Source organism: Zeugodacus cucurbitae, chromosome 4 (genome assembly GCF_028554725.1).
Source record: "Zeugodacus cucurbitae isolate PBARC_wt_2022May chromosome 4, idZeuCucr1.2, whole genome shotgun sequence".
NCBI lineage: Eukaryota > Metazoa > Arthropoda > Insecta > Diptera > Tephritidae > Zeugodacus > Zeugodacus cucurbitae.
The window spans coordinates 69,383,628-69,408,630 of NC_071669.1; the positions used below are offsets into that span (position 1 = coordinate 69,383,628).

Sequence of the window (25,003 nt, forward strand, 5' to 3'; positions counted from 1 at the left end):
TGTTAGAAACGTTTAGTAGCTTTTTTGATTTCAACCAATTTTTTTGTTTTGAATATCTCTCTCTTTCTCACTCTCTCTGTCATATATAATAATAAACCGGCACCAGGAAAGCAAATACAAAATTAAATTTTCTGGCGATAAATTATCCATTTTTAATTCTAGTTACAAATATGTTTATGACACCGAAACCCATATACTTAAATGTATATGTATGTATGTATGTACATATGTAAGTGGAATGACTTGTTGACAAAGTGATTTTTTAATGGTTTTGCTTTGATGCGCTCTTTCTTTGTTATTAGTTTTTGCATTTACTCATATATGTGTATATTGGTAATTTAAATTTTCTCTCTCCTAAGTGTAAACGAGCGAAAGCTTTGCTGCTTGTCTACTTTGCTATCAGTACTTTTTATGCTCCACTCTTTGTGTATTTTCCTTTCGACATAATTGGTCGCGGGAAACAGTGTTTTCTGCTATAAATTTTTTGAAAATTTTTATAAAATTTATTTTTTAACAAAAAATTTTTTTCTTTATAAAAATTTATTTATTTTTTCAATTTAGTGTTATGAATTTTTTATTATATGTAATCGGAAGAGGTCGCCTCTAAACAGCAGCTGTTTTAGATGACTTTTTTCTCCTATTAAACTACGCTACTCCATCGCTTATGTTATAAACTTTTTATATATTATTCTATTCTACCATTGCCGGGTCCATTGACCTAAGGCAGTATCAGCATTAGACATCTCTATATATATATATATATATTTGGCGTAGGAACCGCTTTAAGCGATTATAGCCGAATCCACCAGTGCGCGCCACTCATTCCTTCTTTTTGCTTTTTGGCGCCAACTGGAAACACCAAGTGAAGCCAGGTCACTTTGCACTTGGTCTTTCCACCGGAGTGGAGGTCGTCCTCTTCCGCGGCTTCCTCCAGCGGGTACTGCATCGAATACTTTCAGAGCTGGAGTGTTTTCTTCCATCCGTACAACATGACCTAGCCAGCGTAGCCGCTGTCTTTTTATTCGCTGAACTATGTCAATGTCGTCGTATAAATCGTACAGCTCATCGTTCCATCGTCTGCGGTATTCGCCGTTGCCAATGTTTAGAGGACCATAAATCTTGCGCAAAACCTTTCTCTCGAAAACCCCAAGAGTCGTCTCATCGGATGTTGTCATCGTCCACGCTTCAGCGCCATACATCAGGACGGGAATAATGAGCGACTTATAGAGTTTGATTTTGGTTCGTAGAGAGAGGACTTTACTTTTCAATTGCCTACTCAGTCCAAAGTAGCACCTGTTGGCAAGAGTGATTCTGCGTTGGATTTCAAGGCTGACATTGTTGGTGTTGTTAATGCTGGTTCCCAGATAAACGAAATTATCTACAACTTCAAAGTTATGACTGTCAACAGTGACGTGGGAGCCAAGACGCGAGTGCGCTGACTGTTTGTTTGATGACAGGAGATATTTCGTCTTGTCCTCATTCACCACCAGACCCATACGCTTCGCTTCTTTATCTAGTCTGGAAAACGCAGAACAAACGGCGCGGTTGTTGCTTCCGATGATATCAATATCATCGGCATACCCCAGGAGCTGTACACTCTTGTAGAAGATTGTACCCTCTCTATTTAGTTCTGCAGCTCGTATTATTTTTTCCAGCAATAGATTGAAGAAGTCGCACGATAGAGAGTCACCCTGTCTGAAGCCTCGTTTGGTATCGAACGGCTCGGAGAGGTCCTTCCCGATCCTGACGGAGCTTTTGGTGTTGCTCAACGTCAGCTTACATAGCCGTATTAGTTTTGCAGGGATACCAAATTCAGACATCGCGGCATAAAGGCAGCTCCTTTTCGTGCTATCGAAGGCAGCTTTAAAATCGATAAAAAGATGGTGAGTATCGATTCTTCTCTCTCGGGTCTTTTCCAAGATTTGGCGCATGGTGAATATCTGGTCCATTGTGGATTTTCCAGGTCTAAAGCCACACTGATAAGGTCCAATCAGTTCGTTGACGGTGGGCTCTAGTCTTTCACACAATACGCTCGACAAAACCTTATATGCGATATTGAGGAGACTTATACCACGGTAGTTGGCGCAGATTGTGGGGTCTCCCTTCTTATGGATTGGGCAGAGCACACTAAGATTCCAATCGTCAGGCATGCTTTCTTCCGACCATATTCTACAAAGAAGCTGATGCATGCACCTTATCAGTTCTTAGACATCTCTCCAATAAAATATTATCGAGTTGGGTCAAAAAGTTAAGTGATTTTTGTTTAAAAAAAAACCCGAAATAACCCACGATTACCATATGGTAAAGCAAAAATTATCCCTATATCTTCATAAATAACTTCAAAATTTCACTATACAACTACAAACTACGTTAGTTCTTTGCATTTTCCGGAAAAGTTAAATATTGAATATAATGAATCGTAAAACAGATTTCATTTTCGTGCTCAGGGGGCCAAAATTCATGTGTGTATTTCAATTCAGAAAAATCAGAAACGTAAAAGATTCTGGGCAGTACTGGGTTGAAGTATTCTTCACAATAGCCGAAGCAGCTTCTACTTCTCAAAACCAGTTAGTTAATCGAAGATCTTCTCTATAGCTCTGCCACTGACACGATAAGCTTAGGTTTCGGCACTTCTTTCGATGGCCCTAATGAACGACGTAATATGCTCCAATTAAAAGAAAAATATTCATGGAACATCAACTGCAACTTCTCTTTCGAAATCTTTGGTATTTTTCGCTGTACTTTGGAGCAAACCTCGTAATGCAAAAATTACAACATTTTGTTTGACAAATTGATAGCTTTTGAGTGTTAAACTGCCTTTGAACGATAATTTATATCTATGAGAAACTTCTTTCCTCCTTAAGGAGTTATATACAGTTAGAATTTTCAAAAATTCGATTTTTTTATTTCATTTTCTTAATGTACATATATTTAAGAATACACACAGAAAATTTCATATCGTTCTGGTGAATATTTTCAAACTTACAAGCAAATGAAAAATTTGAAAAGGCGTTTCAGAGTGCTTGGAAGTACAAGGTCCAAACTTTAAACGCGTTTTTCTCAAAATGGTGTTTTCAAAGTCGGTGACCAACATTACTCGAAAACGGCTAGACCGATTAGTCTCAAATTTTAACACGACCTTCTTAAATATATTTTTTAGTAATTGATCGAAGATTTTTTCTCTCAGATAAATATTTTTTTTTATAAACAATTTAAGGCCGAAATTTCGATGAAAAATCGATTTTTTTTTTGAGAAACCGCCATTTTGTCAAAAAATTTTATTTTGCTTATTCCTTCGATTAATTACTAGATTTAACATTATTTTAACGAAATCTGTTTGGTTTTTTAATTTCGGATGATCCAGTTCCGAGATATAGTGGTCACCGCAAAACGGAGCTCCTGGAGATCAGCTGTAGCTCTTTTTCAAATAAATATTTTTACTAGTACTAAGTCTTAAAATACAGTTAAAAGATACCATAATATGTGTATAAATTTTTGGATCAATAAATTAAAAAGTTTTCTCAGAAAAAATTCTGGAAAATTCACTTTTTTTCGGCCGTCTAACTGTATATAACCCCTTAATACTTTAAAAATAGATCTGACCTTACCTTATCGAACCTGTTCCTTGATATATATATATTTTATAGTTGATAGAAGAGTTTCCTTTCCCATTGATATGACTCATCTTCAACTAACTCGGTATATATTTGCTTAACGTCGATTCGCCAATTTGAAATTCTTCAATTGATTATTGATTAACTTAGAATGTCTACGCATAGCTGTTATACAACATCTTTGTCCTATATAAAAAACTGATCGTCTTCGGTTTCGATAGTTAAACGGATGTCATTAACTCAATTACACAACTACAAAATGCATCGGCATACATTCGTTCCATAAAGACACACAAAGGCGCTTCTCATATACCTATCTGGTATACATATGCCACACCCGTATGTACTTTCTTTACAAAATGTATGACGCATAACCGCCTTCCGATTTGCATAAGAACTAAGAAGTGACTGGTTGCTAAGCGAAAGGATTTCGAAAACTGGACAAAACTAGTACAAAAAATAAATGTCGACATGTTAAATGCTGGGCGAAAATTTGAAATTGTAATCACATCGTTGCACATCGATCGCATGATCGCAAGAGATTGCAATTGAATTGAATTATCGGCGAATACTCGTACGCGTTTATGTCGGAGAAATGCTAAATGCATGTGATGATGAATTAAATTGGCATTCAACGACATAAAAATGTTAATATTAACGCCATGACTGGGTGATTGGATGGATTGGCCATGTGATTGCACGCCAAGCCGGTCGAACATCAAACCGCATATACATATTTATGTATCTGTGGGTATGAGGATTTAATTCAAAGAATCAATATATATTTATATACAGAATTTTCGATGTCTTCTATATGAAATTTGCAATATATATTTTTTATATTCACATACATAATATACATTGCATATGTACTGCAACTACTGTATTTACTATTTTTTTTGGAAATGCTCAGGAGTTTTGAAATATAATTTAAAAAAAATCGTCCACCACAGTAGTATTCAAGTCAAACAACAGAAATATTTTTGCAAAAAAATAATCAAATTTATTTAATAAACACATTTTCAGAATCAAAATACATTTTTAATTTTCAGTCCCGGACTTTTTTCGGGATCTCGATATCAGCAGAGTTCAAATATTTCAGAGTTAAGTATCTATGTACATATGCATAAGTGTGCCTTAACAAATTTATTTTTATAATTTAGCTCACTTATAGGCTGAAATATCCGCCTTTAACTGAATGGGACAGACTGAAATGAGAAATATTTGTTATTTGGTGTCTGGAGATAATGACCGATGCAATAAACTTTTACTAAGGGAATATATGGTTAGACCGATTTCAACCTTCATTGGAAGTCACAAAAGTACTTCATCCAGCATCATCCATATTAGAGGTCATGACGAGATATATGGCTTTCTCTACTGCAATTTCATTTAATTCTTTTTCGACTATTTTAAGATATAACAAACAAGTCTCTGCAACATGTTGCGAGCTTAGAATTCAACTACAATTTAAAATTTTAGTCTTCCTTCTAAACACTTTTCGATATATGTAACTGTTCTAGCAACTTTTCTGAGAACATATTCGGGCATACCTATGTACATATGTATTTGCATACACTGTTTTGATATTCTAATGCAATCAAGCGGTGGAATGACAAATCAACGGGTTATGAACTCCCCCCAAGGATATATTATTCAAAGATGCAAAAAACATATACTCGTATGTGTTTAGAAGCTTGAATTGAAATGAAAGCTGACGTCATTAGTCGAGTGGCCATAGTATGTTAATGTATTTCTTTGCATATTTCATCTAAAAGCCGGGTGAGAAATCGAAAGGAGTTATACGATAAACAACTATATTTTTTGGTGGAGAAGGATCTATAGATTATGTGTTCTGATTATTGAATTTAAACTTTCAAATATAAACGACGAACTTAACAAAGATAAAGATACATAATTCCGAGGTCACATAGGGTTTGAACTGTTAGAAGAAAGAGGACGTAGTAATGATTTAACTTAATTTTGACGATTTTCAAGGACTGGTAAATGAACATAAATTATTTTTTAAGGTTGTAACTTTGTATACATTTATTTGAAAGCTTAAAAAAGAAGAAACAAAAGTTACATAATTTGTTGTTGTTGTTTTTGGTGATCTTTTCGGCGGCGCCTGTGATTTCCGCTCACTGGAACACTTGAAACCAAAATTTCCAACGAGATTAGAAAGAGTACACGTTTGGCTCTAGTTTGAACTAAAATTAACAAAATGACGGACCTTTGAATTTTTTTTTTTTTGAAAATTGCTTTTTTAGCCACAAATCAAGTTGAAAAGTAAAGAAGATTTTCACCGATTTGATTTATCCTAGTTCATACCATAGCTATATATGTATAGAATAACGTATCTTATTTGGAACCGATTGTTTTTTTTTGAGTCATGCGCTAGTCGTAAAAACACTGTTTCGAGAAAAACGCGTTGAGAATTTTGAGGCGCTCTCGCCGTCGCCTGACGATTCCACCATAAATCGGTTATATCTTCAAGAGTTTTTGAAATTTTCACTTGAAATTTTAAAAGAACATTCTTGAATAGTTATAGGTTCGAATTAAATAAAAAAAAATCGATTTTTTGAAAACGAGAATGGGCATATGACATATGAATATTCAAAATTTAGAAACAAGGCTTTGGTTATATTATTATGTGACGTCTGATTCGGTTGGGTTTGAGGTATTTAGTCCTGGATTATTGCACTGATACAATTCGATTTCTAAAATTTTGTCTAAAAAAATATTTTTAAAGAAAATATGCAGAATTTCTTACCACAGGTTATTTGTTATATCGCTTGTTCCAAGCCAATCACTTTACGTACTTAAACTCGTCACTGCCAAATATAAATATCAAACTGTTTCTTGTATCATCTAGAATAAAACATTTTGTTATAGATTTAATGACTTCAATAAGCTTAAGAACCCACCTACGACCAACAATTGCATCACCCGACGCATTGACATATTAACTTACCGCCAGCTGTGTATCTAAAACACCGTTAATGAGTCATTGATATGATTAAATGTGTTATGGAAATAATATTAGTCTATGTAGGCATATCCGTTATGGCATTATGAGTTTTCATATTTCACAAAATGTCAAACAACGGTAATTTGCCGCACATAATTTGATGCCGTTAAATGCGCTGATACAACAATTTTGCTCGCAACATGAGCAATTGAAATGTCAATTTAAGGATTATCTATGTCCTCAATAACCCGTTTGATTGAGTGACGTTATCACCGAGCGCGACTGATTGACTGCAATGTTATACCGTTAAATTGGCTAATGGCTAATCTAAAAAAAAGTACAAGTTGACTAACTGTTGTTGTTAATTGTGTTGATTGTCGCCAGTAGAGCTGACTAGTTAACCGACTAATGAATGACATTTCAACCAATTGATGACATGCTGTGGTGAAATGGCATGAAGCCCTATCAAGAAATTGACTTGAATCATACGTACCTACATATTTATGTAGCCATTGTGTTTATGTCTATAGATGTGCTCATGTGGTTCCTGTCTGCCGAAACACATGCAGCGTATGGTGCTGGATGTATTCATGTCCTAGAAAGTGGGGGCGGTGCGTTACAGTGTTCCTTCGTGAAAAGGAAGCAAATTGTTATTCATACTTAGTATTTTTCTTGAATGTGAAAAAATTTAGAAATGGCAAATACTTTATAATACTTAAAAAATATTTGTTAGTTGGAGTAAAATGAGCATGGTCTATTTAGAACACAGTTACGAGACATTTATACGGAATTTGGCGAGCCATATGGATACAAAAGTGTACAGGTTTGATAACCGGGCAATAGGTGATTAATTTCTTCTGCTTGGTACTTATGAGAGCATAATCATCCCTCGGTAATCTCAAGGCACGCTTAATATATAAAAAAAGAAATATATAGAATTCCAGATAATTCAATATAATATCGATAAATCAATTAATATTTCGTGGAAACAAGTACGAAAGTATATTTGAATGTAAGTGTTAAGTCCTTTAACTGAAGCTGTCTAAGTGAGATTATCTGTTGTCATGGGGATCTAACGCTTGACCTAACCTAAGTCCTTCATAAATTATGCTGATTCCATGATCTATCTTATTATTATTTTACAATAGTAATTTCAACTACGTAAAGCACAATAGTTTTGAGTTCTGACCTTATATAGCCCACTGTACCTATAAGGCACAGAAATGGCAATTATTTGTTTGAAAATATCTTTGAGAAGTTATTTTGTTTGGTTTTTTTTTGGAGTTGAATTTAATTCTGTAATATTTTCGGAAGCACTTCAGATACTTGTATCTTGATAAGTTCACTTTACTTGAGTCCAAATTAATTTATTTTCACTTCGGCTTAAAATTTGTAAAAAAAAACTCTTGTTTTGAAAATTATACAGCTTTATTATTTTAAGATGTGTTTTAATTATTTTCTTGTACAGTATATAGTATTATTGATTTCTTCCTTCCTTCCTTTTTGCTACCAAAATATCTATATATAACTTACCCGGTTTTTATATTAACCTCTGTATGCCAGTCTATATTTACAATCAAAATATGGAGAAAAAATACCAGATATGATTGATGATGTGTATCCTTCGAGAAGCCTTGCAAATGTAGTTGTTTTTACTAAATAAACTGTAATTTAAAAATTGACTCATCAGTGGGTTTCTATATGTATATATCTACATATGGTTTCAAATAGATTGGTTTTAATTAAATTTTATTTTTATATTTTATTGTGACATGTCAACAACTGAACGAAAAGAGGTACAGTATTTCAGCTTTCAAACTTGCTGATGGCTCAATTTATGCGTCATTTGTATACATATTGTATCACGTTTTTTGTGTTTATGAATGAAATGAAAGTTATAATTGCTTTAATATGACGTCAATGAAAATAGATATTTAATTTTTGAGAAATGTAATTTTGCTTTGTTTAATAAATGTCTAATAGACTTGGCTTCCCATAACATAATTGAAAATTTGTCAACAATGGGTCTCTACTAATATCAATGTAATTAATGACTTTTCCTCAAACATTAATAAAATGACATGTTTGCAGCTACACTAACTCCATTGAACTTGAACTTGACTTGAAACCACTCCTAACATGTTATTACCAATTCGCTAGAGTTTCAACTAACTTTGATTGATAATTTTTTGGGGACAGATCGTCGCTGATGAAGCATACATTCTTTAATTATGACATACAAATATTCACATTCATTAAATTGAGAGTGAGTGTAAATAATGAAATAAGCAGATTTTTCAAGAAATTTGCACTCTCTTTAAGTCGGTGGTCGCGATTATGAAAGTTCATTGCTATTAAGGGCTGCAGTTAGCCCTACAGCCGGATACGAGTATGTGGGATCTCTACTAGTGTAGCTTTGACAAATGTTTAAATTGGCGATAACTTAACTGTAAGTTTACAAAGAGCTTAGGTTGAGATAGGTTAGGAGCTTAGGTAACCCTATAGGAAATGCTAATAATCTCGTAACTAAAGCAAGTGCTAACAAAGTAGAAAGTGTCATGACACATTTCTGCTATCGCCAATAAATATGTATATGTGTGGTAATCTACCACATGATTTTGAACTCAACTCAAATGGACACTCGCTGTTTGTTAATATCTACAAATATCCTTGAAGACCAAACGTTATTTTATAGTGATTATCCTAAATAATCCTACACACTGATAAACGATCTCATCTCATTTGACACGCTTTTGCTCACGAGATTAGCATTATTATCTGTTTCCGTGCTGGACAAATGCAACAATTTCTGCTGGTTGTCTTTACCGCTTATCGTTTCCCATGAAGTGCACTGTTGGCGGCGCCTAAGCGCATAAGAATACGTGATATGGTACATTTATTTGTTCCGGCATACGATTCATTAAATATTAGCACTTACTACTTACTATTTATCAATGAAAGTTTGTTTGAATATATTTTATTTGGGCTCGTGTGCAACATTCACATGTTTCACACGGTGTACTCGTATTATAGTTTTGTACAATATATTAGTATGTTTGTACATTATATAATAATAATCGAAAATTAGTTCAAAAATTATGGAAATTTTAAAATCCTTATATTTTTATGGCATGCATTCGTCATTTTCTTGCGTCCTGGAAATTGTTCTTTGGCTCTGACGGCTTTGCTTTGTGTTTGACGACGATTTTTTTCTATTTGTGGTTTTCTTTCTCTAAAATAAAGTTCAACTATTTTTTATGATGCTTTAGACTTAGGTTTTAGGGTTTGGCTTCCAACAACAAGGATATTTTTAAAAATTTTTTTTTATATGTATATACAATCACATATTTCATTTAAACAATTTGGCACATCAAAGATATATATTTAAACCGTATTTTTTGAAATTCCTAAAACTCAACCGTTGGTGCCACATTTTCCATGATGTGTCAAAAAAAAACTCGTGCTGTCGATATCATAACTCATTATTGGATCATCTAAAATTAATGAATGAAAAAATATTTCGATAGTACACAGATAAATCGCATTAGTGATCGATGGAAAGGAGAAAATATTAAAATTAAAATTTTTGACAGAATTTCAACAAAAAAACTTACTTTTTTGACACAATTTTAGCCATATATTGACTCTTTTTATACCCTGAACAGGGTATATTAAGTTTGTCAAGAAGTTTGTAACACCCAGAAGGAAGCGTCGGAGGCCCTAAAAAGTATATATATAAATGATCAGTATGTTGAACTGAGTCGATTTAGCCATACGAACTAGTCCTTCAGTTCTTAAGATATCGTTTTGAAATTTTGCAGATGTTATTTTCTCTTCAAGAAGCTGCTCATTTGTCGCCGATATCGGACCACTATATCATATAGCTGCCATACAAACTGAACGATCGGAATCAAGAGCTTGTATGGAAAACTTGCGCATTTTACTACATATTTTCACGAAATTTGGTGTGAGTTATTGTTCATAGAAATAATTTAATCTCCGAAATAATTGCTCAGATCGATTCACTATAGCATATAGCTGCCATACAAACCGAACGATCGGAATCAATGCCTTGTATGGAAAATTTTCGCATTTGACATGGTATCTTCACGAAATTTTACATGGATTACTGCTTAAGGTAATACTATAATCTCCGAAGAAATTGTTCATATCGGTTAACTATAGCATATAGCTGCCGTACAAACTAAAAGATCGAAATCAAATTTTTGTTTTTACTTATTTTTTCTTACGTCTTTAGATTTGCTTAAACACATAGTTACTATAAGAAATGCACCTGTGAAGGGTATATTAGCCGAACAGTAGTACAGTTAGTACAGCCGAAGTTAACGTTTTTTCTCGTTTTGTAATAAAAATAAATCCTTCCTTCATTAACTAGATAATGTTATTTTAAAGATGTGTGTAAAATTTGAACCAAATGGCTTTATCACTTTTCGATAAATCTAACGCGTTTAAAGTTTTCAATTGCAAGCGACGTGGTTTGATGAGCGGAATCTCCAAAGGGTATATCTCTGGATTGTTTGTTTTAAACATAACATTGTACTTCAAAATTTTGAAATTTTGAAACCCACCTAACTCTTAATCTTGTTATTAAAAGAAAATTCATTACATAATATTAGAGCAAAACAGTAATTATGGTAACAATTTGTATATTCGAAAATATTTACAATTTTGTAGAATTTCTTTTAGAAAACCCGTAACTACGCATTTTCATATTATTTGAATATGTGGTAGGCGGGAAATTCAAAATGCGCCTATCTCCGATCGCGCCAAACACTCTCACACATACACACATGAATATTCTCATATTTGCATATGCAAACACATACAGACATACATATAACTGCCAAAAATGAGAACGGAAAAGTCAAACACACACACACACAAACATACGCACAAACTAACTGACATGGAAGTCGGCCCACCCATGAATTTAACCAGTGCTAATACCAACACAATCACCACTACAAGCGCACAAGCGAAACCCCAATGCCAGAATGACGTCGCAGTCAGCTGCAAGAAAGTTGGCGTTGGCGTCACACGGCGGTGAGCAAGCATCAATTGGCATCATTGTGGTTGTCGTTGACAACAGCGCCGCGGCGGCCATAATTGAGCTCCACTGCACCGCACCGATAGGAGCAGTACCAGCACCAACAGCAGCCGCAGCGGCGCCACAACGTTGGCAATGATGATGACGGCAGCGACGGAGGCTGCTGCGCTGCGTTACGCTCTGCGCTCCATGCTCAATGCTCAACAAACAGTAGCGACTGTATTGAGGGATACTTGTTGATTCTGATATAAAAGCCTGGAATGCCGGAGCACAATTCACAATTCATTTGAAGAATTCCACAGCAAAGGATGTGCTAAAACAGTGGATTTGACAGCGCGCTAAACACACAAAACCGAAAGGCAAATTAACTGTTGATTTCAAAAAACCCCAAAAAAAAAGTGCGCCAAGTGAAGTGCGAATTTTGTGCGAACATAACGATTGTTATTACTTTGAAAAATATACAAATTGTTATTGTGTTTATGCAAAATAACACAGAACTATAAACAAATCGTTAAAGTCAGGCCATAAAGCGTATTCCCGCTAAAGTAAACAGCGAACGGAGATACACCAGCAATTGCAGAGTTCGTTAAGGATTCGTTGACAAATTCGACAACAACAAATAATCAAAGCGGAAAATTTTAAAATGCAGGTATGTTTATACACTTGAGAGTTGTTTGTGTTTTGCTTTGATTTTGCGAAAAAAAAGCTAAGCAACCGGTACTATTGTATCATAATTTATTAAGTTGTTTACAATTTTTCCGATACTAAAGGGTTTAGGAAGTAGAAGGCAACTACACGCTCAAAGCATAATTTGTATCAATGAAATATGTACAAAAAGTTCCACTTAATTGCTATATTTTCATATTTCTTTTCCTAAAATATTTATAATCAACCGAACAAAATACTTTTTCTTGCAAATACTAGTAAAAATTCATAAACAAATTATGCAAAAATTTCCGTAATTTTTCTCACTTAAGCTCATTCTATACAACACCGTATACTACATAAATATAATAAAAAATAATTAAAATATTTACGGAAAAATTATACCTAATATTTAAAGTAAAAAATTAGATTAATAACAATATAATAAATAGTAATGGATAATATAAAAGAACGCAGAAAACCCTTTTGTCAATCTATTTAAAAATTTGAATTGGGAAAATAATAAATTTAACAAGATGAATTTTTCATTTCTTTTAATTGGGGACTTATTATCATTAAACATTTTCGTAGTAAATAATTTGAGTATTAATTATCGCGCTAGATTTGTTCCATTTTGAGGGACCTACTCTTGGCTAAACCTTTTTGTCAAACCTTTAACCCTTTGAAATTTCATTTTAGAATAATTGTATATAATTTTACTCAAATATAAAGCTGTTAATCAGAGTACATTATTCATTATTTCGTATTTGAAATTGATAATAAAAACGAATCAACTAATTTACCGACGGACAATCGTAAAAGACATGTCTTTCATATAAAATTTTGAAATATTAATATTATTTCAAAAAATAAGCATTTTTAATCTCAATTATTTAAAGAAAAAAATGCTAACATTTCTTTCAATACAATTTTTTTCTATTTACTCCTTTAAGTTGTTTAATATAAACAACCGTCACTTGCATATACAACTGTGTGGCTTCCCAATTGTCTAGCAGCATCAGTCAACTTTGAAGCCCTAAAAGTATGCTTTAATTTCATCACAAGCAACGTTATTGCTGCTGTTAATGTAATGTTGTTGCAGAAAATGTTAACATTCAGTCAGAGATACTTAGAACTAAAGTTAATTGATAAGAATTAATTTTTTACTCTGATTAAATTGATATTGTTTTGTAAAAAAAAATCTTTTTTCGAAAGGAAGCACTATAGAGAATAAAGAAAAAATTGAAAAGTTAAGAATTTAAAGGCGACACCTTCTGAAAGCTCAAAATTTTGAATGTGAAAATATTTAGCTTTTTATGCTGTAATATTGGCGAATGCAAATTATTTGATAATTTATTATAATTTATAATTAAATATTATTGACTATAGTTTTATAACACAAATTAACTTTTAAATATGTAGTACAATAGCTCTTATTTTTGAATATTTTAATTATCGAAACTAATTTAAAATTTTTAATTAATGTAGGAAAAACTCGAAATTTCTAATGAAATCAGTTTGCTTTTTCTTTATATTTATTTAACCTCAATTAGCTTTTTAATTATCTTTACTGCTCAGTATTCAATAATAAAATCCATATGAACAGTTTTTGAACCTTTCGATCAAGCTTGGAACTCCTGAACTGAGCCATACATAAATTAGTAAGAACTCCATTTAAGCAAGCGGTAGCAATATGTTACTCCTTAAAATTTGATTTGATATCAAACTCAGTTTTGATTTTATTTTGTTGTAAATTTAGACACATTAATTCCTTCTTTTGAGATTGAAAAATTCGAGAAAAAAGAAAAAATGGTCTTATACGTTGAAAATGGTCTTAATCTTTTCTCGACTCATTGAAACGTGTATTAAAATCAAATCTCTTACAAAATCAAAAATTAGTAACAAGTTTGATTAATATAGACCACTTCTCAGTTCAAAGGGTATTTCTTTATAAATAATAGTTGACACATTTAATGATTTAGAGGACCAGATAACTTTACAACAAAAATAGCGTGAAAATTCCATCACTGAATATATATTTTATTAATTTGCTACCGTTTTAAATATTGAATAGAAAGAATAATTAGAAAAATATAAAAAACAAACTTTTTGGGAATTGCTTTAAAAAAGGTATTTAGAAAAGCTTTTTGATAATTTTGAATTACTTGGATTCATATCTGTCCATATTTTAATTAGTCCATTGTTAATAAGTGGTAGTCTTTAATGCCTATCTAGTCGCATATTGTAGTTAAAATTATCAATATAGGTGTTGAGAAAAGGGAAAATATATAATTATATATTATTAATTGCATTCGAATAACCAAAACCATCGGAGTGCTGAATCGAACAAACATCTGGCAAACTGAATTTATATTAGAATAGCACACTTTCTTTATATTTTATTTTCATAATTAGGTAAACACATACATCCTGTGTACTCAATACAACTGTTGTTGCTTTCACATATACATTTATATACTAGAAATGCCGTGTCGAAGTCCACGAAATAAAAATATTTCATTGAGTTAAATCTTATTTTAGCGAACTGAAGCAAAAACCTAAATACAACCTCATACATTCATATATGTATAAGTATGCTGAAAGCTATACATTCATACGTTTTTTGAACACTGACGTTCAGTTTCTTTTTTATTGTTATACTTTAGTTAATCAGTTCATATTTGTTTATTAACTATAAATTAAGCGATTATCTGCCTGTTTAAACGATTAGCTGCGTGCTTACGAACGCTTTCACATACCCATACACATATCTCTCGCTAGCTGTGCGACGTGAGACGGCACATTCGCCAACTAATTGACGCATTCGATCAAGTTACGTGTGGGCACGAAATGCGGCTAAGTAAATATTAACAAATATTATTGTTATTAATTTACATTTAATAATTGTCTATAGTGTGACTAATGTTGCTTTTGAATTATCCAAATCAAATTGTTCACTCGAAATCGAGACAATGTCAATTATAGGCGACCAAAGTGCCATGCTGCATTCAGCAATAATATAATATAATATATGCACATGCTTAATTGGAGGGAAAAATTCTACTAGTTATCATTATTGTTGTTGGTGGCCAACTTGTGACTACGTGAGTTTTCCAGCGTCACACGATCGAGCTGATGCCACATTGAGCAAGTGCGCCGACATTGCAACGGCGAATGCGCAATGGGACACGCAAGCCAACCGAAATCAAAGCCTATCTACAGTGCTACAATTAATTCTCATATACATATCACTATACATATGTACACTTTGTCTATATGTATGTAGTATGTGCAACTAAAAAAAAATCAGTTTAGTTTGGTTAGCAACAGCGCGCCAAAAGACAATTATTGTTGAATATGTGTAGACGTGTTGGGCGGCTGCAATGCAACTGCTTGAACACACACACTCACAAATCTAGACACATGAAAATGTAAATTGATGCAAGTAGATTTGCATGCAACGCATTATTTCCAATCAAAAAGCTGAAATGGAATTCCTTGTCATTGGCAAATTGCAGTTTCAGATGTGCAAAAGCGCACGCAAGCCACCAAGCGAACATGCACAGATTCATACATATGTATATATATATATATATATATATACTGCATAAGCTTACAATCGTATGTATATTTGATCTTTATAATTGCCAAATGACAAAAGTAAGTCAATTTGTTGCGGTTGGCAAAATATTTGCTGATATTTCGAAAAAAATAAAAATCAACAAAAGTTGTGAAATTCTATAGCAGCACAAGCGGACAAGATACTCATGTACATACATATATGTTTATACAAGCAAAAGAAATTTTGAAAAATGTTGCTACTCACTTAAGTAAACATGTATGTATGTATATACATATGTTATACAGTATTCCTTAGGGTTGTTTCTATAATATGAAGCCACTTTTATTAAATTAATGAAAAATAGTTGAAAATATGTTTCAAAAACATTAATATTTCTCAATATGCTTGTAGAATTTTAGATAATTTCAACTATTCAAATTCCACAATACAATACATTCCAAGAAAACAATAATTCAAAGATCTTTAAAGAGGAAGCATTAGATATATAATCTCGTCTAGGTTTCTTAATGGCTGTTTAGATTTCTTCAGAGTAGCGATTGGTTAATTTTCTTTAAAATTAACTTACTAACTTCTTTTAATCATTGTATAATTAGTCTGTTCTCGATTAAGAGCATTTTAAGGATTTTAAAAATTTTGTTGGAGGTTAGAGACTTCTTCATGTACTAACTTGATTTTATGGAATCCATCCTTACTTATACCAAAACCTTTATTTATTCATATACGAGGCGTGCACAAAAAATAAGGAGAATTTTAAAATATCCAATCGTCCGGAATTTTTTTTATTTAGTTGATATAGATAGGATATTGATATACCTCTGAAGAATTATAAAATTCTCAGTATTCTCAAAAATAAAGAGAACATAAAGGGCCATCGTTTTGCAAGCTTCCGAGAAATCGCTGAATCAAGTTTAATAAGTGTTTCCACGATTGGTAGAAACTCTGGCATCTGTGCATAATATCGAATAGGGCCCATTTTAAAGGCGACAACTTTAATGTAGACGAACGAAATTTTTATTCGTTTCGTTTTCATGTTTATTCGTACATCATAACAAGACATTTCGCAGTCACATACATTAATGAATATAATAAATATCATTAAAGCTTTGCAGATAGCCCAAATAGTTCAATTGAAATGAGTTACTTAATCTTTGTAACAGAAATATATTTTAATGAAAGCTTTTTTATGTCTCGGAGGTTCGAGATTGTCTGCTAAGTTATGATCTCTTCATCTTATTGTATAACTGTTCACTTTAAGAATGCATCAGATATATGTTACAGTACACACAACTGATACTTCTTAAGTGTCACCTTAAATTAAACGGTTCGCCCTCTGCTTGTAGAGCACTGTACTTGTGAGTTAAAGAAGCCATATAGTACCTTCATTAATACATGCAAACACAGAAAAGATCACGTGGTTTCAACTCTTCTTCATACATGTTTACGTACACATGCTTAATTACAAATAAACATATTTTCAATAAACATAAATATATATCACATTTAAATACATATGTACATTCATACAAAAATATGTTATCGAAGCCGATACGCAAATGTCACGCAACAATAAACGCGCCTACCGTCTCACGCATGCATATAATCGCCAACACACAGACATACATTCAAGCGTAAAGGGGGCGCGGCGCGCTACGAACAGCGTCAACAACAAGCGCAGCGTCGGCAGTCGCAACAGCAACAGCAAACAACAACACCAACAGCAGCGACAGCGATGACGAGGTCACATTCATAAAAACTGTGAGACGAGCCCCCAAAATCAATTCGTTCGTTGATTGAGCAACGCAACGCTTCGTTCGCATACTCGTACATACATACAGCCACAAAAGGCAATCGCACACACACACACACACACACACATACAAATCTGTACATACGAAGCGTTGTTTCACATTTGTAGCTCTCGTGTGCGACGTGCCAACATTATTCGCAGCATTTGAATGGCTCACGACGTGTCGTACAAATATTTGTGCACACCTTCGTGCCTACATACATAGAGGTGTCTACTTATGTGTTTGTGTGTGTGCGTATGTGCCAGCACAAGTAGCGGAGCACATAATCGTGCTACCCAACGGCTCAACGCCAGCTTCGTCAACGAAGTTAACGATTGTGTTTTTTATCGAAAGCTCGACTCTTTGACGTATAATTTTGCCTTGCCATGCACATGCGTTTGTATGTATGCATGTGTGTGTCTGCCTGTATATTTTTATGTGTGGATGACGCTGTACGTCGCTGCTGCCGTTGGCCAATTAATATGATGATGCAAATTGAGTAATTATGTATGTGCATGTGGTTGTGCGTCTCATTCGTAGAAGTCTACATACGTATGTACATATGTATTTCTAGTTAATTTATTTGTTTTTATCTACGAGCAACAAGCCCCCTTTTTGCCAATTAAATTGTTTTTCAAATAGATTACAATAACAACGTCACGTTCGTTACGTTCGTTATTCACTCAGCGTTGCACAGTGAACAGAGGTGAAGAAATGATTGGAAAAAGTAAAAAAAAAAATTAAATATAACGGTTGTTTTTAATTTGCACTTGAATAAAACTAAAAACACAAAGAACTTGTTCTAGGAAGCAAAAATAATATTTCTTGTTTTTAGTTGTCTCGTACACTTTTTTAATCCGTTAATTTAAATTTACAATTTTCGAAAGCGTTTTCCATCATTCGAAATTATTAAAATACTAAAAAATTTAGCTGACTTTGATAATACACTCTATAGCGCCTAAATGTAGGCAATAACTTTTTTAATTAGTTTAAAAATTATCAATAAAACTTGAGATATAGTAAGAGATATCGTGAATTAATTAAATATTTTAATAATAAATTAATGAAATATTTCATAATAAATTGCAAATATTACTTAAAATTAGTATTATTGTGAATTCTTCAGCTTGACGATTGGACAACAATTGGAAAACATGGCAAAATATTTCATTTTTACTTATAAAAAATTAGCTAATACAGTCTTTCTATTAAACGATGCGTGGCTTCGAAAATATTCACTATAGCGCCTAAATGTAGGCAATGAATATTTTTTACTAGTTAAAGCTTGGTAATAAATCTTGAGAAATAGCGAAAGAACATAAAATAATTACATATTTTAATAATAAATGGTATCGTAAACCTTGTGTTTGTCTCTAAATTTAATTTAAAAATAGTTTACTTTTTTCGGATTTATTAAATGTTAAAATATTTAATTTTACTTAAAAAATATATTTATAAATGACTTCGCTATAACGCCTTAATGTAGGCAATAATTATTTTTATTTTACTTATTTAAGTAATAAAACTTGATAGAGATCTCTTTTAATATTTTATTTTTTTTATATTTTTAATTTTTTTATTCTTACAATTTTACTGATTTCCTTACTCATCTTATCTATTTCATCATCCTATCATACGCTCTTCAACAATAATTGCCCAGTTAGTGAACACTGTGCGTTGTTATGTCTTTCTTATTAACCTTCCACTACCATTGACCTCGATCTCGCGGTTAAATTCCATATCGACTTCGATGCGATATGACACACACACATGAGTAAAGTCACAAGTATACTCACATACACATACATATAATCATATCAATTTCTATTGTCTCTCTGGCGTATGAGTCATCACCAGTTCAAACGGTAGTTTTGTAGCTGCAAACATGTTTGTACCTGTAGAAATGTTACCTAAGCACCGCCGTAAGTTATGTGCTGGTTTTCATGCGCTCCGAACCATTTGAAATCCGAATGACTGCACACCACATTGGATTTGCTCTGATTGCTACTTAGTAGGTAACCGATTGCTCGAAGTACACACAGACACTTACAAACATATATGCATACATATTTATGCTTGAGCAGATAACGTAAGTTGACGCTTAAAAATTCACACCTTGTTTCACACTTTTGCGTTTAACATACCAAATCACTGGCTGTCTCAAGTCCACCAACTTGTATATGTGCATGTATGTATGTATGTATGTGTTTGCGTTTCATGCCCCTCAATGTAAATATGTTTATATGTGTGTAATGAACTGTGATTGCGGCTTCGACTTAACTCGACTTGACTCGACTGGAACGCATTGTCACCTTCATTCGGTTCGTTCGCTCATTGTTTGCTCTACATGTCTCTGCTGCGTTACGTACGAGTATGTAAGTAAATATGTAAGCGTGTACCATACGCTTATACAAATGATTTGCTTGTATAACTGTCGGTATTTCACACTCATTACGGGGGGTCAGGTAGCAAGAGTGTCGGCGGCGACTCTTGTTTGCTCTTCAATTTTCGACATTTTTATGATCATGTATATATGTATGTAGTACATATTTATCTAGTAAAACTGATATACATATGTCTGCGTATTTGCAGACTTACCGTAAAGCGGTTGGTGTTTTCAGAAATGCACTGCATGTTTCAAGAGCGCATATGTAGATACATATGTATGTATGTATGTTCGAGTAATTTGCTGCTTTTGTTCTCTGCCAAATTGGCTGATGTAATACAGTGTCGGAATTATAGCAGACGTCACAGACATTCCAACTACTCACCGTTGAGCATTTATCCACGCGTCTACCCTCATAGTTCAAAGCGCGTCTACAGGTCGACGCGGTAGACTCCGTCTTCATCGGCGATAGAGTAAAGAGTACCTACAGCGCTGCGGTATGTGAGCGCAAGCAATGGCAGGTCGACTACAAATCATGCGGAAATACATATGTACATACATGTGTATGTACATGAGTACACACGAAAATAGGCGGTTAAATTGCATTGTTTATTTTAGTATGAAAATGAAAGTCACAGTGTCATTGCTCGCTTTGGGATTTTCCCTATGCCAACAGTGATTTACTCGTTAAACATTTGTGCTGCCATTAGATGAGCATTGTCACGTGAGTGTTTTACACTGCGCTGCCAATGAGTTAATAGGAAAAATACTTGACAGCAATTGTGTGCGTGTGTTTGTCTAAGGGTCTTTCATTTTAAGTACGTACTTGGTACATAGACAGACAGATAGTGGAAAAATCCCTTAAAATTCTCGATATTTTTTTTTTAAACAATTCAGAACATGCTGATGTAATTTCCAATTAAGCGAAAATAAGCGAGTGTGCTGAGAGCAGGACAAAACTGTTAATAAGCGCGAGCAACTATTAATCTATTGTTATATGTATGTATGTATGAGAAACTATTAGCTAGTTCTATAGTCACTTAGTTGTCTTAAGTTTTTGGAATTTCCTCTTATTATAAATATGATAAATTCGTACTTCAGATGCCAATCTTTATGGTTAAATGGATTCTCTGACACATTTTTATGTTAATTAACAGATACTGTTAGCATATACTATACTCTGTTGCTGCTGTTAGTAACAAAATGTAATAGAAAAGAGTTTTTAAAATTCATTGAAAAAATTGATAAAAAGCTAAATTTTGTCTAAATAACTGCATATATTAAAAAAAAAAAACTATTTACACTAGATTTATGTATTTAGATTATAACTAGATTTATACCGTTTAGAATGAACCTAAACTTATAAGAATTCGGTAGTAAATACTTGCTAGTTTTTAGTCTATCTAAAAATAGAAGTGTGTCAATTTGTATAAGCCTACATATGATGATTCACACCTTACAGACTATTGGCTATGCTTGACGTAGTATTTGATTTGAATTTTAAACAATTTTGCTAGCTGATAACATACACGTATGTTGCTATTAATTGACATTTAAGGGTATATATGCACATATGTTTAGGTGAATGAATTTCCGTGAATGATTCCAAGAAACGTTTAACTACGAAAACGTGTATTACGCATGTATTCAGAGAAAGGGTTATTGATATCATCATATGTTATACATACATCCATATGTACATATATATGTGTGTATACGTATGACTGTTCATATATGACATATATCATATGACTGTATAAACTAATTAGTATGTCAATTGGTTATTTTGAAAAATAATTCTAATTTACATTACAATTAGAAACACGTTTGGTCTAAAAAAGAGTAATAATAAAGGTATATGCTAACATAAAATTCTTTGTAATTATTTAATAACCTTCCCATTAACCGATTAAATGCAAATTTAAGGAATTGCGATGAGTTGGCACGAAAGTGACATGCAAAATATAAACAGTGATGAAATAATATTTTTTTTAATCTCATGAGTCAATTTGTATCTAACGTAAGCTTTAAAATTGTTTCAAAATTCAAAATGTTTAAATTTTAGTTGCTTTGAGTTGAATTATCTCATGTTTCCAGTTATTTCAAAAATTGCTATAATAATATTCCACGTTTACTATACATGAAGCAAATTGGAAATGCTAACTTTTTGAAATATTTGAATTAATATTTTACATCTCATTTTAGACCCATCATTTCGAGACATTTTTCGTTTTCAAACTTTTTTTCTATTTATTAATTATAATTAAGAATCTTCCATTTCTATAATGAAATGAAAAGAAATAATTCAATATAAATCGATATATGTATACATATAATGTTTTTCATACGGAAGGTTTCTCGCTTAAGTCTTCTGATTTCTCTAATTAGTTTATATTTCTAAGCAGAAAATCGGAAAATGCATAGCGAGAACTTATGATGGCCGTTTATTAATGTTTATTAATCATTTTTGGCACGCAGACATATTATTAGAAGAAAAATATTCCCTCTGAATTTCTTCAAAATATTTGAGAGACTTCCCTATAACTTCGGGAAAAAAATTATTAGAAGCACTGAGGTCCTTCATGTTTGATTTATGGGACCCTGATCACTTTGGTATATATAGCTCTACATCAAACTCTCTGATTAAAAAATACAATTCGTTGATTTCGATTTCGAAGGTCGAACCTTACATAGAATTCAAACTAACGCAAATTTTCATAAGAATTTTATGAAATCGTACCATTTAAAAAATTAGACTGCCGCGCAATAACTTTTCCAACTATATTTCGCAGAATTTGCTGCAAAACGAATGTTCTAAGAAAGAAATTACTGCATTATAAGCATATTCATGTGGATTCATAAGAAAGAAAGAAAGAAAAGTATATTCGTGTCTATGTGTGTGTGCGGTTGTGTCAATGAAATTAATTGCTTTCAAATGTTTAATAGCCAGCAACACACATGCAAACGCTTATATGTCTATATGTATATGCCTGGGTGTTTGTATGGGTTTGTAAAGAAAAAGCCGATAAGCAATTTACTGACGCCAGCCTAAGGCCGTTATAACGACTTGTGCCGATCTAAGCTAATCCATATCCATACATGACAAATGACTTGAGATCGACTGCCAACGGTCAGCCGGCAACAACGACCAGGCCAGACCAGACCAGGCCAGGATGACGTGAAGAAATGCATGTCGGCATGCAGGCACACAAGAGCCGCCGGTGAATGGCTCACCAATGAGGCTAACTGCCTCAACGTGCTGTTGCCAAAAGCCTATAATGCTACACACCCATACAAACAAATACAAATATGTATGTGTGTGAATAGTTATGCTCACGTTTCATGCGGCAACTAGCTGGCGGTGCAGCAGCTTATCTCCAGGTGGCCACGAACGGCAGCAATTTGTGCGCATAGCAACAAGCGACGAACAACCGGTGAACAAGCCGGCAAATAGCAGAACAAATGCACACACATACATACAAACAAGTAATGTAAATCTGTAATGCAAGTGTATGTGTGTGTGTGCACGCCGCCGGTGGCTTCACCGAAACCTGTTAACACAACGGCAGCTCTGTGGCTTCCATTCACACTTTTTTCTTTGGAGCTCTGCTCATTTTTCGCTTTGGAAATTTGTTCGAATGCAACGTATGGAATTGACCAAATGCGCTGGACCAAATGACTGCAGTCTCAACGCAGTACATACCTTCGCCGCCGGCAGCACTCGCCAACTATTTATTAATGAATTGGCACATTGCTGCTTCGTCTTCTTCTGCTTCGAGTTAATTTCTTTTGTAACGCTTAACATTTAATTCAATTCATTTGAAAGTGCTCGCTTATGTAGTCCTCGTGTGTGTTTCTTTTATGCTTAGAGAACTCTGAGTAATGGAATTCATTCATCCTTCTCTCACAATTCAACCTTCTGACACACTCTTATATGTACTTATCACCAATTAACTAAACGTAACAGCCAGTAGAATTCGAAGAAGCAAATATTGCAACTTGTGTGGACTTTTCGGCATCGGTTCGTAGAACTTTCCAGAAAGCGGCCAAGCGGCCCGCCAGGTAACTCCATTCGAGCTCAGCTCCTGGCACATACATTCCAGTCTTAACAATTGCTTTTGACCCGCTGAGGTCAAGCTGTTTGATTGGCTAGCAGCATGCATCGAATGGCACTTTAAGCGTTATTCCATGGAAAATTTTCGAATTTAATTCGACGATAACGTGCGCCAACTCACGTGTTGATCCTACTACTCTTTTCATTTGCTGGCATAGCAACAATTTTCTTCTTTCACTTTTTCCCCCTAATTACGCGGCAGTTGCCATGTGGCTTTCATTTCTGGCCCAGTGACGGCCCTTCAAGGTATTGAGGCCGTGCGCCTACTTATGTGCATAGACTACAATTTCTGGCATGTCTAGCTCCTAGCAAGCACATTCCATTGTTTGTGTTCACTTTACTTTTGGGCATGTAGTTAGGTAAAATTTTATTGCCAGTCATGTTGATCGATTTTCCATAATTCTGCACAGCACACTTAAGTGCATAACATACCATAGATATGAGTCATGCAATCGGAATGCAGCTTAAAAAACGCTGGAATGTTTGTATCTACTTTTGTATTTATCAGTTGTCAGTGGTTGGTGGTTAAACAATCGCATTATTGCATCGACAACGTGGGAGTATCGCTTGAGATCAGCGGAGTAATGGAGAAAAGTGCAGTATAGTTGTTTGAGAACTTCTATTTCTATTTGTTATATGTTTTCTATTCTTAGTTGTTATATATTTTTCCTATTATACATTTATGGAGTTCTGAGTATTTTTAGGAATTATTTAAATTCGAACAAAATCATGGTTATATTGATTCGCAGAACAATGATAAGATCGCGGTGATCATGATCGATCTTATGTTGATTAGACGCTAAATTAAAGTTTTGGAAAGTTTTTCGTATCAAAT

The 25,003-nt window shown here is 33.5% G+C and overlaps 1 protein-coding gene across 1 annotated transcript in view; it reads left to right on the forward strand.

Moving 5' to 3' along the window:
• The first annotated feature begins 11,933 nt into the window (after window positions 1-11,933).
• LOC105213611 (neural/ectodermal development factor IMP-L2) overlaps window positions 11,934-25,003 on the forward strand; it is a 31,631-nt gene continuing 18,561 nt past the window's right edge. The window contains exon 1 of the mRNA XM_054230167.1: window positions 11,934-12,302. Coding sequence (XP_054086142.1) covers window positions 12,297-12,302 — 6 coding nt within the window. The 5' untranslated portion in view covers window positions 11,934-12,296. The remainder of the gene's footprint in view (window positions 12,303-25,003) is intronic.